We start from the raw sequence: 18,967 nt of genomic DNA on the forward strand, positions 1-18,967 counted from the left end.
GTGTTTGTAGTTTCCATCACCACAGCAACCAAGAGTTCTGTCTTTTAAAACATTTGGGAAAAATCATGCTATCTTCTGTCAGTGCTAATACTGTGATACAGCGTGGGCCTGGATTTTTGCACCGCTTCTCCCCACCTTGTTTGTTTCCTCCCTTGAATGGATAATTCAATGGAATTACTCCCATTTCCTGTAAGAAGGGACACTCCCAACCTGCAAGACTTTTAAGTGCCCACATATGCAGCTGTTACCTACATTCTTTCAACTTGCCTCAATGCAGCCCAGAGGCTGAGCATGGGAAACGTACCCCTCTAGCAGCTGAACCAGAACAAAAATTACCAGAAGACAAAGCCAAACAAAGCCTCCGTGCTGGCCTGCAAGAATTGACAACCAGAATCTTATTCAAGTGTTCTGTGTGATTAATTAATGAATTTAAAAATAAAACGCAAGATGAGTCCAACAAATTAACCAACTCCCTAAGTCACAAAGCACAGCTACTAAACATCATGCAGGAGTGCTGACTAGATGGAATTCAGGAGAACAGGCCATTGCTGAGGAGCAGTCACCTGGAGACACCTCTACAACATCTCAGAGAGGAAGAAACCAGCTGCAGATGGCATGATGGGCGTGCTGTCCTTCCCATCAACTCAAGAACAGTACCTATGGGTTGCTACATTTCCTATGGATGAAAGACCCCAGAGCCTGGGAAAAGGAGAGCTGGATGGAGGATTAAGCCAGACATTTTCAGGGTCTACGGTAACAGAGAACATATAAGTATTTTCAAATTCACATCAAAGACCTTGCAGCGACTCAGGTGTCTACATCTGAAAGAAGAAATTCACGGATAATCTGAGGATTTCAATGGGAGAATTGACAAGAAGATCTGGTTCTTGTCCAAGAGCTTTAGCCACACTGAAAGTACCACCAGGAGCTGTCGTGTGGGCCTGGACACACTGCTGTAGGTTGGGATAGGCTCAGTCCCTAGAGGGTACAGCAGAGCAAAGGATGCCTTAGTGGCACACCTGGAATAAATGGGGCTTCACTCTGTTAAACAGAATCCAGCAAACAAAAAGACAGCAAGGGAAGTGAAGGGGTACAGTTAAGGGCAGGGATGGGAAGAGAGAGGTAGGGTTCTTGAAATCTGGTGTCACTGACAGTCTTGGATGGCAGCTCTTGAAGATGCCCAAAACCCCAGTTTAAAGATGGGCAGGTGGGAGAAGTTGCAAACAGATGTGTCACCACAAATGAGTTCACCATAATGATAAACAGTGAAGGCTGAGAGGCAGTAACAGCTGGGGAAGAAGAGAGGCAATGCTGAAAGGGACTGCGTGACTCAGCATTGGAGATCACAAAGTGGAGCTCTTAATGACCATTTGCAGGTAAACAGACATTTCAGCACACTGAAGTTTTGAACTGGGGATGCAAATTGGATGGAGGTGTGAAGGCCTGGAAAAGCAGTTTGGGCAGGAACACACCATCCCTAAGGGGGCTGAGGTTATTAGAGGTCAAGTATGAAAGACTGAAGATGATAAAGGCTAAAAGCCATCAAGGAATGTTTGACAGGAGAGACTTACAATGACAGCAAGATGAATGAGAAATTTTCAGCCTTTTAGAGGTTCAAATTTCATTTTGAACTAAGGATTTATTTTGTTTTGGCTGTGATTGTATTGTGCATATTTCTGTGCATGCCAATGCAAGTTACCTCAGCACAAGCAAATTACTGCATTTCATTTAAATTTGAAGTAATTAAGGGCCGCTGATACTGACTGAAGCATCATATCTTTTTTTAGATTAACATATCTGTTGTAATTAAACAGGTTTACAGAGTACTTGTGTTATTAAAATACTTCATAATGCAAATTATTATTTTGGTCTTAATCTCAAAAGTTTCAACAAATTACCTTGTTCCATTTATGTTATTAATCTCACAGCATCCCATTCTACAATAACAAGAAGTACTAGTAAACCTGTTTGAATTGATGTGACATAGATACTCAGCTGGATCCTCTGAATACTATAAGCATCCAGTGAAAAGCACAACCCTAGGTTAAGTACTTGTACACACACCAGTACAGCCAATCCTGACTTGCAACGCAATTTGGAAAGGTCACTTCCAAAGGATCTTCCATACTTAAATATTGCTGGTGTAATAAAACTTGTAAATCCAGACGTATAGAAAAACTGTATTTTCCACATGAAATCTCAGGTTTTCTATATTTTTTCCTGTTTAGTTTTGCATGTTATTTCCAGCAAAGTTCTTGGTGACACTATACAAAAATACAGTTTTTCCTTGTCTTTGAAATGCTTCACATTTATTATGTATTTTTCTGTTGCACTAGATTAGAATGGATTAAATATCTGTACCTCATTTATCTTCACTTCATCTATAACTTCTACTAGTACAGTAAATTTTGAAAGAATCGTTATTGCTGTACCACATTCATAATTTTTAAAATTCATCAATAAGCCCAATACTTCTTAAGATTTAATTTAATGCATATACATGTATGTACAAGAAAAAATATTCATCAGCCCTGCAGTCCAACATAAATAAAGCACGAGACTAATAATTATTTTGTTTGATTCGTTTATCTAGCATTGCCATGTGGATAGAGGAGCCACAGGCTGAGACAAGTCTTGGTACTTTCCAAGTCCATCATGTTCATTCACCAACAGGTCTTGATTCTTTGCAGGAAAAAAATATTTTGAAACTCAGGACAGCATTCATTTTTTGTATTGTCGTTTCTGCTCTATAGCAGAATTCAAAGCCTGAAGGATCAGATCTTTGTTGTTTTGAATGTTGTAGCTGGTCAGTTCTACTAGCTTGTCAAACTCTTCCTCTGTGTAGGTAAAGCTGTTTAAGCAGTATGGGGAAAAAACACTGGAAACATCCACATTGCCCTGCGCCATCTCAGCTGGACTGCGCTCCACACCTGACAAATAAAGAGAGTTAGTCGATGAGGTACAAATGTGGTCCCACTTCCCACTCTACAGATGAGGCACTACATTGCTACTCACTACCCAGACACTCACATTTCTCTCCCATGGTAGCTGTGGCAGGGGAGAGAGAGGAACATGCTAGACCATGACTCCCATCCTGACACAGCCAAAGGGTGACCAGGTGGTGGGAGATGCCTCAGAGCTTACCAGGCTCCTTGTATTTTCTGAAGGTATCATTCACCAGTGGGAAAAACACCACTGTTGGCGCTTCTGGGATCTCTGCATCTTCAAAGATGTAGCACTCTTTTAGATTTTTCTTTTCTTCTTCACTCAGATGTATTTTGGGAAATGGGATTCCTTGCTTTTGGAAGTACTTGGAGGCTTCTTCCAAAGGCTGCATTCAGATAGAAAAAAAGGTCAGAAATTCTGTCACCCCCCAGCTTTCCAAATGCACAACATATCCCTCAAAGGCTCTTTGCAAAGATCAGGGGGCACTATTCACTGTCAGTGTTTCTTCTGGCCTTTGTCTCTTGTGTAAGATAATAGTTATTAGCTATTAACACAACAATATTTTAAGATCCAGCCTCCAACTTGTGCCTGATTGTTGTCCTACCTCCTTCTCCTCAGCCTTTATCTGCAAGATAAATAAAGTGTTCATGGCTGTAGGCAGGGGTAGCCTAGCACTTTAGGGCACAGAAACATTCCCTTTACCTGAGAAAACCCTGAAATGAGTAGAATGGAAAGGAATCGGAAATGACAAGGTTTTTAAATATAGATTCATAAAGGTCAACATTTTGTTGACTTGGCGTGAAATATTTAAAACCCTGTAATTAACTTAGGTGCCTTAAGATAGTTGTGAAAAGTGATGTGGGCATCTGAGAGAAAATATTATCTTGCCTGAGATGTTAATTTAATCTTGCAAGTGTGTCAGTAATTTTTTAAAACAGGATTTTTTATTCCTGAATCTAGTTGATGCGTATGCACATTTAGTCCTTAAGAACTTCTGTCTTTTCTATATCTAGTAACAGAAAATACAGGCGAAGTTGCGAGGTGGTATTTAAAACAGCATACATGGTGTCAAAGGACAATTTTTTTCCTCAATTTAAACAACAAAGTAATCCAGTTACTGTTCTAAAGACAACTGTACAAACTACTTCAAATTCCACTGCATGTAGATATCTTTAGGAGGATATCACAATACAAATTAACAGTTCATCAGTGGTGGTACTAGTTCCAGAGAAATACTCTATTGGAGAGTGCAGCTTCAATAGCTGTATTGAGATCCTAGGAGCACACAGGTCTAGAAGACAAAGTTTACCTGTTAGAGGGCTAATTAAAATAAAAGATTCAGAAAACTGATACTATTTCTGTTTTCCTTAAGGGATACTAGCATCATCGAGAGAGCTACACATACGCAAAGCAGGAGCTGTACGCTAAGAATCCTTTTCTCCTGGGATCACTTTCTCCTATGTAAATTATTCTGACTCCTCAGGAGTTGAGGTGCTAAAAGATGTTAACAAACAGTGGTGGTTATTGAAGGAAACAGATTGGTCGTCACACCGATGTCTGTGATCCAGAAGAATAGTTTAAGTGTAGGACAACATCCACTTTCCTCTCTGGCCTCATGAGTGGCGGGTAGCTGATATCGATGTATCCTGCTGTGTCTGCCAGGCACATGAACTCTGCTGTTTCTGTCAGTTGGTTGGGGAAATTCTCTAGCACAGTATCTAAAAGGAAATATTTCTTATGATGAGTGATTCACTGAAGAAGTAATATATCTGTTGTTTGGATAGTAATGGAGGAAAAAATACCTCATCTCCCTATTACTTTTGTTTTCCAAGACCATGCCACACTATTGAAGCTCAGACTTGACAGAAAAAAAGACCTGTCCAAGGTAAAAAGACAGAGCCACCTCACTTCTCATGCTGTTTTCTCCTGTACCCAATGCGCAGTAGTTTTCTTTCTCTGTAATCAAAGGACATCTTGGAGTATTTGTTTACACTTTAATTTCAGTAAAAACCGAGCTGTGCCACCATTTCATTTGTTTCAAAATTTCACTTTAAGCTCAGTGAAAAAGTGCTGATATCTACTGAGTCACTTTCTGCTAAAGTGCACTCTGGCCAGCTGATTTGACCGGAGGAATTTTAACTAGTTATGTTGAAATTTTTGTTTATGAAATGAAGAATAAAGCCTGTTCGTTCTCTGCCATCTCTTTGCTAATAAAATCACCAACCATCTAAGCAGATGAAAATTAATATTCAAGGATGCCTACCTTTCCATCGGCAGAAATTTCTGCTCTGGAGGTATTCATTGTGCATCTGGAAACCCTTCAGGAAGTTATAGAACTTAGAAACCATCACCCGCTCAGTCAGGACCTGCCGAATGATGCCCATGATGCCACATTCAGGAGTGACTAAATAAGTCTCCAACTCATGGCTCCTGGCTGGTAGGGAAGGCTCGTCTCCTTCTGAAGGGTAGAGGGGAATAACAAGTTGTTGTTTGGGTACATTTCTCCACAATACTTGAATTACCAAAAGGCATCTAATATTCACTAGAGCAAAGAAGATCTAAATAAGGCACAGCATTATGCAATCAAATCAATATCAAAGTAGGAGCAAGTAGAAAATCAGTAAAGCATATTTCAAAACAAAGGGTGGCAACAAACTTCTTAAAGCTCGAAAGAGTGAACTACTACTCAGTAGAAGTCATAGGTGGATTCCTTGCATAGAGGTCAGTGAAGGCTGAGAAGTTGAACCAGCTTCTTTCAAAATTAGTCCAAACTAGTTTTGAAAAAATTGCAGTTAGGAGACTTAGACACCCATAAAAGAACAGAGGAAAAGGATCATGCTAAATGGCACCTCATGAGGTTGGAAAAGAGGACCAATGACTTTCTATCATAGGTACTTATTGAGCTCAGCATTCTGCATCACTTCCCCAGAGAAAGTGATGAAAAAAACATAAAATAAACTCAGTAACTACATTTGAACACAGGGAGGACAGCCAACACCTCTAAGGAACTCTCAGGTTTACAATGAGATCGAAGAAAACTTAAATGGAATTCCATGTATTTGATGTATGTATTCAAGTATTCAACGACATACAAAAAGTATGATCTGCCAAGGCAGACAGAGAACACAGCACTGAGATGTTTATTACACCATGTAAGTTCACTGAAAGGCTGGTGACAAATCCTTACTCACATTAATTTAATCCAAGAGGCACTCATGGAAATAATGTTGCTATGAACGAATTCAGAAAGGAAACCTAAGTAGATATGACTGGCAACAGAATATCTCAGGGGAAAAAAGACCCAAAGAAACAGTGCAGCATTTGCCTCAGTTTTAAGATTTAAAAAAGCCTTCATAAAGATTTCGTGCTATATGCATTTGAACATAACATTGATTTAAATGTTGAGAAGACAACAGACAAAGTAAAAACAGAAATGTAACCAACCAACTTCAACACTCCTGTGTTGGGTGCACCTCAGTGAGCACCTTTCTGTAGGATCCGATGAATGCCAGGCATCCAACAGATTGTAGGAAAAGACGTTGCTCCACAGGCCTGTGCAGTGATAGAGAACAGGGAAACTGCTTTGGAAACATTTTAATGGAAAACATTCCTTTAAAATATAACCCTTCAGAAGTATCGGAATACCTCAAGGTTTCCAAAAACTATATTAAGTTCTTTTGTAGCAACTCAGATTCTGTCTTCAAAGAAGAACTGAAATAGTTTTAAACATTGTGCCAGGCATTCGGACACCGTAATTCATCGTCTCATACAGCTGTTGCTAATGCGCTGTAAACCAACATTTTCCAGCCTGCTTATTCCTGTCCTATAAGCAACTGTCATCAGAAAATAAATGCATGCCATTTCACATAAAGTAAGGGTTTTGTATGCCATACACAACTGTATACTTAGCTAAAGGTTTGGAGGCTGCTCCTGAACGCTGGTTAAAGCACAATTTGGAACAGTCTGCAAAGTAGTCCTCTAAAACAAGACGTCTTCTATCCTCCTTATAAGGTTTCCATTGCCACAACTGGATAATTCCCATAGTCCTCCTTCCACTTTCGCCTTCTCATTTAAAAGAAGGTCTAAAAACGTCTCTGCAGTGCAGAAATCTCCAAAACTGTCTTAGATCTTGAAAAGTATTTCTTCCTCCAGAGCTCTGCTGCGTGCCCTGAGAAGAACTCTCCCAGAGAAGGCAGTGCTGAGCTCTGCCTTTAACTTCTCTACCAGTGAAAGTTCTTATCCTTCAACCATCACGCTATAACTAACAGCACATTTAAGTGGAACCCAAGAGGGCATTACAAGTTGTATCGCTAGATGGCAACATTGCTTTAACTCTCCATCCTTTCTATAGCTCCACCTACTGCTGTGGGGTCACCGGCCTAATTCCGGTACTGAGGGTGAGAACACAGATCTTAGCACAGAGTGGATGTAGTGGGTGTGCTTACTACCTGGCCACCTCGAGTATGACCACACCACTATCACTGCAAAACCTCAATGAATGCCATGTTCTCAGAAGAAATCTTCATAGTCCACCTAGATCTACCTCCTACCTCTGGCAATCAGCAAAGGATGCTTAGTGTAAGAATACAAGAAAATAGAAGGTATGAATGGGTTTCTTCTGCAGTGTACTTCAGTTGGTACATCCATTGCTGATGGCTGCATCTGAACTACTGAGTTTCAGAGCCACCAGTGGCACTACCTTCCATGAATTTGTCCTCCCTTTTTTAGACTTATTTATACTCTTGGATTCTGTGATATCTTCTGAGCCTTCTCCCTTAACCACCTCTTTTCTTAACTCATGACATCACTAAAAGCTCTAAATATAGCCATTAAAGCGCTGAGATTTAATGTCTGCACGCCGAAGCATAATCTTCTATTCTTCATGACCAGCTTTTTCTCATGATTGTTCCAATATGACTCTGGATTCCTGCATCAAACATTGAGGTTCACAACTTTTCTACACACCAAGTAAGAAATATCACATGGTGTTACCGGTCTTATGGATTTTTCATTCATAAGAAATCCTGTCTTACTGGTATCCTTGGTGTCCTGCTGTGTGTTGTGCTTTTACATGTGACACACCTGTCGTTCAGTCTAAGAGCAGAGGGACTCTTTTGCAGGCAGCTTCACTCCATAGATCAAGCGTACAAAGGGGAGTGGTAGAGAATTCTGGCATTACGCAAAATTAAAACGAAAACTGCATAAAAACTGCAAAGCTGTCTGTCCTGCCATGCATTACTGGGGCCACTCACTTTACTGAAATAGTAATGAAAACATTCACTGATTTAATCATGCTAGCAAAATTACAAATAAACTACACTACTCTTCAGTAACAGTACAGAAGACTACTCAAAATTGCCATTTTATAGCAAACTGACTAACAACATAGTTTTCTGTTGTAGAATTATCCCATTCATAGATAAATTCAGAGTTAAGTTAGGCGAGAAAAACATGCTGGACATTTTGCTTCAGTCCTGTATGTTGTGGGGCAATAATTACGCTATGTAGGATCTGTATTGTATCAAAAATAGAGGATATTTTTACACAACTCAAATTTTCCAAGTGGAGAAAAATCACCTTTCAAGAAGCAGATGCGGGATTCAGGGAGCTTCTTCATCAGGCGACCCATGAAGAATTCGCTGCCAAAATCCTCTGGGCGAATGAAGGCACCATATTTTAAAAACCCAACCTCATAAGGAGTGAACTCCACCCATTCTGCAGAGGCGAAAAATTACTTTTAAATGTCAATCCTATCCCTATCTCCTTGCAAGAAGAGCTCTGAAATTACAAGGAAGCAGCTACAGTTCAAATGCTACCAGCAGGGTGATCACAGACTGGCCTTCCCCAGGGTAAGGAGTTATCATTTATTTTATTTCAGCCCCTTACTCAGTAATTTTTCCTAAACTTGTTTATACAGAATTTTTCAACGAGCCTCTTCAGGCAGGGCATCAACTAAGATTATAACAAAAGCAGTCAGCCTTTTATATGACATGTGAAGCTAAGGCTCTGACTTGGGAGTAACTTGGCTGCCCTGTCACACCTCTTCCAAATTATTCCTGCCCCATAGAAGATGGATTCCTCTCAGATTCAGTCTAGAAATGGAAAAGGAAGTGGAAGCTAAAAAGGTACTGTTTGTGAATGCTATGGTTTAGCAGTGCAAGGGATCGCAGGACATGCAATAACTGATAATGCAGATCATATGAACACCAACCATGTCTGGATAGCTCTCAGTTTTGCCATCACCTTTGAACTCTGAAAGGCTGTAGTCTTCTTTGATGTTGAGGATCATGTAGATAGGTAAGGGATTCTGACCGTGATCCAGTGCTTGTCGCTCATCTGAGAGTTTGTGGTTGTTTTTCTGTGAATTGACCAGAAAGAGCAAAACCAGGAGACCATCTTGGCATGGTGTAAAGGCTTGCAAGATTACAGTAAAATAAATACCTATTTCCACTTTCATTTTCTTATCCTGTCCACTCATTTTTTGGTTGGACTTTTTTTTTAACCAAGTAGTTAATCTAATCATTTACATATCCACATAACGTTATTTAGTTATCACTGAGCTGTAGGGCATTTTATGGTACAAAAGTCTCTCATTCTTCCCAATAAATACATTTACTTTACATAGATTACTTAATTTCTCTCAGAGAGGAACAGAGCAAAAGAAACTGAGAGCAGGGCTCTGCTGTTAAGTGCTCAGATACTCATACTGGTAGAAGGAGATGGGTGTTTTGCTCTATAGAATACCCCTTGGGCTGCTAATTAAGTGTTGAGAGATGTGTGGGGACAAATCCCCTTTGTTAGTCAGCAGAACTCATCTGCTGATTAATGCTAGCATGCTTTCAGGCTAGTACCTATCCCTTGAACTTCATTTTCCTTACAACATTATTCAGCAGCTGCTAGGGAAAATAGACAAACTACCCCATCACTTAATGCTTTCTCCAGCAGAAGGCCCCAAAAGTCAACACTAGAGATTTGGTATCCCTCTTGCTTCCGCAGTTTTAGTTCCTTGTCATAGTACTTCAAGCTGTCCAGGGAAAAGCAGCTTAACTTGCTCTTGGTCATGTGTCTGCGGACTTCACCAATTGGTCCAGACAGATGCTTGTGTGACCAATCACGGCTCTGATACAAATGAGACAAGGTCCTGCAGAAAAGAAAGGAAGTACATCATCGTGTGCTTTCACTTCTTCAACTTGGGTTTAAAGACCACATCAAATGAACTAGCTGAGATTCATAAAAAAAACATCTTTTGGGCTCAGTTTATTATGGAAGAGAAAATATTTTTTTATTTGTAGGATACTTCAAATCCTTAGTGAAATTTGAGGACTTGTAAAAAGCCTCTCCCTGCTTTCTGTGCAAAGCTGGTCTTTGCACCTAGGTCACTCACTAGGGAAGATCCTAGACATCAAACAAAGGGTCAAGGAGAATACTGTTCTCCATTAGCAGTGCCCAGGCCATAACACCGCTCAGGCAATGTGTTCCTAATGCAACAATAAAAATGATCAAGACTGAAGCAGTACACCTTCTTCTACACAAAGAGAATGAATCTCACACAGCAGACTATAGATGTAAGGAACAATGTCCTTCTTCAGGATCTCCTTACCATGTTGAACCAGATGATCCAGTGATATATGAAATAGCATCTAAGAGATCCAGCTTCTGAAGACCCAAGAGGTTGCCTAACAGAGATGTCAGTGCCCGGGTGCCACCTCCTGTTGTCATTACTGCCACAACTGGTACCTGTTTAAACATCAATACAACAGTGCTAAGTAACAACTTAGTTTACCAGTGCTTGCATTCACAACCAAGGGAACTGCAGCATTTCTGTCCCACAAAAAAACTACAACATTTGCCCATTTCCCCAAGCAGGGGAGAAAAAGATGAAAATCTGGTATTTTGCACAGAAAAATAAAACGAAAAAAGATTTAGTAAGTAGATAATTTTCACTTTTTTTTGTCAAAATCAGTCAATTTTGATTCTAAATTGCTACATGCTTGCTTACCAAAACAGCTCAAAACTTGTTTCAAGGCATTTCAATATAAGACTGCATTTTCCTTAGTGGTACGTTATCTCATGAGAACTCTGTTCCGAAAAGAAGCAGAGCTCATCCTCTCTTATAAGTCAAGTATAACAACTACATTACATTTCCTATAAAGTACCTGGAGTATGTAATTGCAGTGATGAACCACCATGCCTAAGTACATGGAAATCTAAATTGTTCTACAGGAAGTTACTCCAAGAAACCCACTGAGAGAAGAGGAGCCAAATACCATTTCCTATGCACATTTCCAAGCAATTGCATCAAGGAAATTCTCAGCAGTGACCTGACTGAAATCAAGCATTTCAGGTCAAAGCAAAGTGTTCTCGTTTGGGTTTATCTGACTATGAGAAAATGTTTTCTTGTTGGAAAATCTGAAACTAGTAGTTAGAAGTACTTCTCAAAATTGTTATACTTCAAAAACTGGTTTTTTTTCCACTGGAATTAGTGTGTTAACGAGAAAAAATACAGTGATGTTATGAGTTTGTTAGCAAGGATATTGTGTCCAGAGAAGAGCAACAAATCTGATGAAGGGGCTGGAGAACAAGTCTTACGAGAAGCGGCTGAGGGAACTGGGGTTGTTTAGCCTCGAGAAGAGGAGCTGAGGGAAGACCTTATTACTCTCTACAACTACCTGTGAGGAAATTGTAGAGAGGAGGGTGCTGGCCTCTTCTCCCAAGTGACAGGGAACAGGACAAAGGGGAACGGCCTCAAGCTCCACCAGGGGAGGTTCAGACTGGATATCAGAAAAAAAATTTTCACAGAAGGGTTCATTGGGCACTGGCAGAGGCTGCCCAGTCCCTGGAGGTATTTAAAAGAAGGGTAGAACAGGTGCTCAGGGACATGGTTTAGTGGCAGATAGGAATGGTTGGACTCGATGATCCAAGAGGTCTTTTCCAACCTGGTGATTCTACGATTCTATGATTAACAGCATCCAAAGCCTTTCTGTCATATAATGTTTAATCTGCCTTTGGTCTTCCTGTCCAGGACAAAAGGAAAAGTACAGGTAAAAAAACCCTCTCAAGAATTAAAACTTCTTCATGTGTGAAGTACCTGATGACAGGTCATTTTTACTCCCTGAATTATCAACCATTCCTGTGGCAGCACAAACATGAACAAATACAAACTCTAACTCAGTCACACAGCTGAGAGAAAAATGTTGAATGTCTTTGTGCTGTTAGAGCGACAAAAAAGCTGAGATCAGAAGCATGACAGGACAGTCTGTGCTAAGGAACATCCTCATCAGTCAGTATTATGTAGCATTTTAACTGTTTGGTTTCTCTCTCCAAAATCTGATAATGTGGAATACCTTATGGGGCCTTAATGACTGGAGGCTTAGTTCAGAGAGTAGGAATATCAATGTCTATAATTCACTGATGAAAAAGAAATAAGGCAAGGAAAAAAATGCTAATTTGTGACATTATTTTCTGAGCAAATGTATAGTAAGTGGCTTTGATGCTGCCCATATTCTCACATTGTTTCATCTAAACGTTTCTTGATGTTTTATATGGGCCACTGCATAGATCAGGATTGGCTAAGGAACAAACAGATACAAGCATAACACATTCCTGTTACACAGCATAGTTCAGTCACTTTGGTGCTCCCCATACCTCATGGTCTTGCAGATCTTGTTCTAAACAAAGAGCTTTTTTCAGAGCAGAAGCCACAAACTTCTTCCGTTTCTGCAGGAAATTTTTCTCCTCCATACACAGATCAAACTCCAAGCGAACATCTAAGTTTCTTGACCTCAAATAAAATCCAAGGTTAAATAGAACGTGCATGATCTCTTAAAGTTAATGTCTGGACATGTGCTTAGAAGTTGCAAACTCTACTGCTCAGCTTAGAAAAACTGCTATTGTGGTCCCACAAAAGCACATCCCAGGTGATATAGACAAGATGGAGAAAAGACTGAGAAAGTTAAAAAGTTGTAAAATCCTGCAGAAAAAAACCCAATAAGTACTGTTTATTGCTACACTGAATCTCAAGAAATGTCTAACATAAATACTGCGATCCACATACAGATACTATAAACAGTGGAATATTTGGGATTGTAGCCTGAAGACCTTCAGGTTTTCTAAATATATATACTCTGGATTCCCTACAAGTAAGGGAATTATAAACATATTATAAATATAAAGGGAAGTGTAAACACATATTTTCCTAAAATCATAGTTCCGTGTATTTTGAAGTCAGAAAAAATTATCCTCCCTATCTGAACTGAAGTCCTGCATAGTACCATAAAAGGAAGTATCACCCAGCACAGTTAAAAATGTTCACCTTCTGGATATGGCTAACTAACACCGGGTAAAATAGGGTAAATATAATCATTGAGTAAATACTTTATTCCTTAGTTACAGAAAGTAAGAAGGCAAAAAAGCTGAGCAGCTTCTTTTTTTCACAGCCATAAAACCCAAAGACAGAGTTTCTTACCAGTCTTTTGACTTTACATGTAAATTGATTGTTTCATCCTAGAAAAAGAAACCATAATGTAAGCACTGCAGATCATTTTATGTCCTTTCCTTTCCTCTCAGTCAGCTTTGAAATCCTTCACTTTTTGTAAGAGCCATGTTAGAGCCATGTTGGAACCATAACAATCAGAAAATCCAACCAATTTTTAAAACTTATCCAATCCACTTTAATTTCTTTAAATTGTTTCATACTAAAGACATACAGACCAATATACAGTAACAGCACCAGTTCTGCCAATGTGTTCTTTCTTGCCTCATCATTTGCATTTTCTCTGGCCTATATTAGTCCCCATATGGTCACAGAAACACCTCTCTCAAGTGTTTAACTGTGATTTTTAGTTTTACTTTGTTCACATGAAAATGAACAGGCCTATGACTTTCTCTGTTAGGAATGTAAGGGCACTAGCAGTTACGAATCTAAACTCTTAATTCACACTGACCTAGTTAACTCATGACCATTGTTTTTTAATCCATAGATTCACATTTATTCTAAAAATTTGATATCAATCACCTTTGTTACTGCTACTGTCTCTTCGAAGGGAAGTGAATCCAGGGGAATGGTGAAGGACACATGGCAATCTTTATTTTTCTCTTCACCTGAGGTACACTGAAAAATAAATTATAATGTAGAAAAACACTGAATGCATACACCATTAAAAAGCACTGTCATCAAATTATTTTTTTAAAAATAGGTTCACTATCCAGCAGTTTTCCAAGTTGATGTCTAATATTTAGGTGTCTTAGGAGGTACAATGCTCTTTCAGAAGATCATGAAAGATGGCTTTTAATTAAAAATACAAATTCCTTCCATTTGCCTCAGTCAGGTATGGAAAAACCTTGAGTTTATTGTGTTTACTCAAGCTAATGATCACATACCGAGAAGAAAGGAGGCTTCGCAGGTAGAGCCATGCACAGCTTGGACAGGCTATATTTAATGTAATGGAAGTCCAGGGGCTCCAAAGTTCGCTGGGAAGAGCCCAGCAACAGGGTTTGTCTGTCTTCATAGGAACCCTTCACTGAAAATAAGAAGTCTTTTTCTAAAAAAAAGGTGAAAGGCATAAGAAAAATTAAATATTATGATCTCAAAAGTAGAATATTTAATGGTCATTCAGAAGCTGACATTTTAATTTACGAAACATTCAACAATGCTTAAAATCTCATAGACTCTCTTTATCCAACCAGGGAACATAAGGAGAAGGAGAAGGAGAAGGAGAAGGAGAAGGAGAAGGAGAAGGAGAAGGAGAAGGAGAAGGAGAAGGAGAAGGACATAAACAAAAAGAGAAAACAGCTCATAGAACAGCAGTAGTTGTTTTAAAAACTCAGACATGAAGGGATATTGGGCAAAACGTAAATTATTGAGGCTGAAATATGTGATTACTTCTATTTAACAGCACTAAGATGATTCATTATCACTGCAATCATTCACTCTGTTTTCAAAGTCCAGGTTTTATAGCTAGTTAGCATATATACACACTACAATTTTTGGTTCTATGATCTGTGTGTACTTCTAACCATCCAGTTCCTGTGCTCTGATTGTAAGAACAATGTAGGAAAATTGTCAGCTAAGAAAAAGACAAAAGAAAAGGAGAAATTTTCAGTTTACCATGAAATAAAACCTTTTGTTTCTAGTTTAAAGTCTAACCTGAAGGTTTTTTCTTCATCCATCTGTTGTCCACCAGGACTTCCAAACAGGAAATTTCACGAGACTGCAGCAGGGATGAATGATGAGAGGATTAAGTATTCAAAACATGCCACATCTGAGTCACTTCACTGCTACCTCTCTCTGGTCCTCTGAGTCCCTGGGGTCTGGAAAATTGCCCACCTTGTGTTTGTTAGGCTGATAAGAGAAATATACTGACACTCAGGAGAAGTGCTAACTTTTAGCTGAAAGAAAAATGGCTATGGTGCTGTGGTACATCCACAGGGATGCGGGTAAGAACAGGGGGAAAATGAGAGGGGAGGGAATGGAAGTGTTCCGAGGCCTCCTGAGGGTAGACTGGTGGGTTAGCCAAATCACAAGGCTGCCCTCACAGCCCTGCTTTGGTAAGGTTACACAGACAGGTGCCACCTTCTCTAAGTAGTGAGTTAGGGATAGTCAAGAAAGCAACTTCCATGTCGTCCAATGGAGGTGGAGGGAACAGGATGGCCCTGAGTGGGGCCCAAGAGAAGTCCATGGGGAGAATGACATAGACACAGCAAGTCAATGAAAGAGCACTTCAGCCCTTGTCAAGAGGCTTGCTATTGGCTGCTGGTGATGGACAGGTCTCTGGACATCCCAATGACTGTGTTCACTCTTTCCCAATACATCCTCTCACAGGGAGCAGCACAACAGGATGTCTGCTGGTGTCCAACCCCTTCCACCTTCCTCCCCTTTAGTCCTGCCTGCAGTGAGGTGTTGGGGCACCTGTCAAATTCACCACTTCCGTCACTAGCATGAAAATTAACATAGAAGAGAAATAGTTCAAAATTACCACTAATACACCATTAGTGACAAGCTTTTCAGGAGGGACCGGACTGAAAGAGAGGGAAAAAAATGCAATTAGAAGTAGTACAACCTAAATAGATCTTGTATGATGTGTTAAATGAACACCAAGGAATAACGCTTTCCTTAAAGGTTGCCTTGTCCAGCATAGTCTCAGATTTTCAGATTTTTTAATTTTGGGAGATATCTGAAATGTGAATTATTTGGGTTTTTTAATGATAGTAGTAAGCAACACTAGTAGTAAGCACAGTGGCTGCAATTCTTATTATCCTTCTCTGTCTTCCAGCAAATAATGGCATAAATTAGTATCTGGGATGATTCTTGGTAGATAAGAACCATAGTGTTCCAGCCAATATACAACTAAGTTGTTGGACAACAGCTGCTGTGCGGAAGCAGAGTATTTTAAACTATATGAATTAAACAGTTCTTTGGTCCCACATAGGTTTTACTTACATGCTCTCCGATGCAAACTCAACCTCCAGCATCTCTTTTGTCTGTAGAAGATCAATTCATTATAAGCATTTGAACAAATATTCTTTCTCACTGGCTATAATTGTCAATGATTATTCTGGATCCTGAAACAGCTCGTAAAAAAAATTTTCCCTCCTGCTCTAGGGTGTGCTCAGCTGAGTGAAACCAATTGAGTTAGAGTTAGTTTGTAAAGTATTCTCCCTCCTTCACTAACCACAAGCCCCCAGCCTGACTGAACTTCTCCACTTCAGTGAACAAGGTTTGGAAGGTATTTTACAGGACACATGACGTGTAAACTAATAGGAAACAAACCCTCCTGCCTACAATTGCTCTACAAGAATATCGAAAATATATTTCCTTCCTGTGGCTAAGGCCATACTATTGCTTACCTTTGGATTTAGCTGAAAGGTCAAGTGAACTGTTTCTCCAAGCTGGATTTTAGCAATATCAAAGAGGACGGTGAAGAGGAGGTCATCTTTAATGACTTCATTTTCATCATAGACTTTCAGCTCGAGAATATTCTGTGAACAGAAGCATAGGATTAGAAATATTTCTATTTTGATACTTTAGGGAAGTACAAGATAATGTGCTCAACATGTTAAGGAAGAGAGGACAAGGATGGGGAGAAGTAAGAAAGCATGCAAAACCTTCTCATCCACCCAGAGCTTAAGAAAGATATTCTGAACCTAACATTTTTAGGTTTGCTGCTGATTTTCCCTTGCAGATTAATTTAAACCACAAAGGCTAGTAGAACTATTAAATATTTATCTCCCATACTGAAAGACTTAATTGATTTCTAATTTGCCTTAAGGTCATCACTTTTCCCTGAATTGTAGGAAATCATCTAGTGATCAGGACTTTATTGCTATAGGTGAAAACCTTCCAAAATCTGGATATAAGCAATGAATACAATGCATTAAGGAAATGCCATATAGCTACTGCATGGTTGCATAATAATATCCTGTAAATTATTAAACAGATCACGTGGAGATAATTACCATGGAATTTACAGAAATTGATATAGTTTTTAAAATGGTGACAAAATGCACAAAATGCAGCAGAATGAAGGCCTATTTCCATCAGATTATACCCTACATCTCTCAGTCTCTTCTTTCCTCATCCCATTGCACAAATCTCCTCCTCTCCCTCCTGTGTCACCTGTTTGTATGGACAGGAGGGATAACAGGGATAACTGCTGTGCCTCGTTGGCAGCTGCACATGGGGTGGCTCAGGGGTGCCTCTCAGAGTGCTGAGCAAATTAACATTAACAGCTGTTTTCTCAGTGAAGAAATAATTCAGACCTCTCTCCACAAATTCAGCAGCTCATGTCATGTGAGTTACATGGACCTCAAGTCTCAGAGATTCTTACTTATCCCTTAGATTTAAATGAAGCTTGCTAAGAGGTTCAGTGCTTGTTAAACACACAGACAGGCACATAGTCTGACGCACAAATAAGAGTGAGCATGGGAGTTTTGTCTCCTTAAAATTTCATAAGTAATAATAGGGAGGTCCATATCTAAATCTAAATTAAATCTAATATACAATCTAAATCTAAAGTATTTGAATATACAGATATACTGAAAGGAAGGTGATCCAGTATTTAATTTTGACAGCTATCATTTAGATAAGAAACCAGGGAGTGAGAGATGGCAGGCTGTAGTGAACATGACTCTGCGATTTGCTGTCAGAAGACAGAAAGGCTGCTGCCCTTTAAGGTCATACATATAAATGTATCACACTGTTCAGGTGGAAAATCAATTCTGTTTGGGGCTGAAAAGGTCAGCACTGGGTTTCTGCCCACCGTGCTTGCTAAGAGAAACACTGACAGTAGGCAAAGAAAAGCAGTCATAGCTACTTGGCTTACAGGCCTGTCATAAACAGCTTGCGAAGAATTATGGAAGATGATGGAAAATATATGCTTAAAAGCAACCATTTGCAGTTCGAAGAAGGCAGGCTCATACTGAAGACTTGGTCAGTATTCCTTACTGTGATACGGCAACTTATTGTCCTTATTTCTTATTTCTTATATCTTGCTTCTTGCTGCAAACTTACTGCAAAGTAAATGTAAGGTCTTCTCAAACATTACTCTGTGAAGGACTAGTTCAAGCAGCTTCCTGAGACCAAATGTTTTTTTCAGCTTGTAATTGTACGGCAAGTGTGAAAGACCTACCAGCCACAAACCATTGCAAGGAGCAGGTGTTCCGGTCCAAGAGTTGCAAGTCAGTGGGTGTTTCTTCCCATGTTGCAATGTTTGTCCCTTGTCTTTCACCTCCCTGATAAACCTGCAGGGCTCAGTGAAATTGTAAATCACTGGTATTTTGAAAGAAATCAGAATTTTTTTAAGATCTGCAGAGAAAGTATTGGGTGGGGGTCATACATGGGCAGGACCGTTCAAGCAGAAAGCTGTACCAAACAGCACCAATACCACCTAGCTCTGTGGAAGTAAGCCTGAGAACTTGTATCATGGGCAACTTCTGGAGGCAAAGGTAAGAGGGATTGTTCACTGGAGCCCCTGTGGTATAGCAAAACTTTAAGCTATTCTGAATATTCTTTTGAAGGAGGTTT

General features: G+C 39.6%; 1 protein-coding gene across 2 annotated transcripts in view; it reads right to left on the bottom strand.

Annotated features, from left to right (window-relative positions):
* Positions 1 to 1,549: 1,549 nt before the first annotated feature.
* The window catches only part of LOC104067320 (cytosolic phospholipase A2 epsilon), a 30,863-nt gene continuing 13,445 nt past the window's right edge, over positions 1,550 to 18,967 (bottom strand). Inside the window, exons 4-20 of one of the 2 annotated variants that reach the window (XM_009570048.2) lie at positions 16,792 to 16,923; positions 16,385 to 16,425; positions 15,921 to 15,963; positions 15,092 to 15,155; positions 14,326 to 14,486; positions 13,961 to 14,056; positions 13,412 to 13,449; positions 12,592 to 12,727; positions 10,547 to 10,683; positions 9,865 to 10,087; positions 9,190 to 9,304; positions 8,524 to 8,661; positions 6,391 to 6,498; positions 5,210 to 5,404; positions 4,498 to 4,664; positions 3,145 to 3,331; positions 1,550 to 2,930 (exon numbers count right to left, since the gene is read on the bottom strand). In XM_009570048.2, the coding sequence (XP_009568343.2) occupies positions 2,722 to 2,930; positions 3,145 to 3,331; positions 4,498 to 4,664; positions 5,210 to 5,404; positions 6,391 to 6,498; positions 8,524 to 8,661; positions 9,190 to 9,304; positions 9,865 to 10,087; positions 10,547 to 10,683; positions 12,592 to 12,727; positions 13,412 to 13,449; positions 13,961 to 14,056; positions 14,326 to 14,486; positions 15,092 to 15,155; positions 15,921 to 15,963; positions 16,385 to 16,425; positions 16,792 to 16,923 (2,190 nt within the window). In that variant the 3' untranslated portion in view covers positions 1,550 to 2,721. Of the gene's footprint in view, positions 2,931 to 3,144; positions 3,332 to 4,351; positions 4,665 to 5,209; positions 5,405 to 6,390; positions 6,499 to 8,523; positions 8,662 to 9,189; positions 9,305 to 9,864; positions 10,088 to 10,546; positions 10,684 to 12,591; positions 12,728 to 13,411; positions 13,450 to 13,960; positions 14,057 to 14,325; positions 14,487 to 15,091; positions 15,156 to 15,920; positions 15,964 to 16,384; positions 16,426 to 16,791; positions 16,924 to 18,967 lie in introns of those variants that run through there. The other variant, XR_008449964.1, reaches the window with a different exon arrangement.

Source organism: Cuculus canorus, chromosome 5 (assembly GCF_017976375.1).
Source record: "Cuculus canorus isolate bCucCan1 chromosome 5, bCucCan1.pri, whole genome shotgun sequence".
Taxonomy (NCBI): domain Eukaryota; kingdom Metazoa; phylum Chordata; class Aves; order Cuculiformes; family Cuculidae; genus Cuculus; species Cuculus canorus.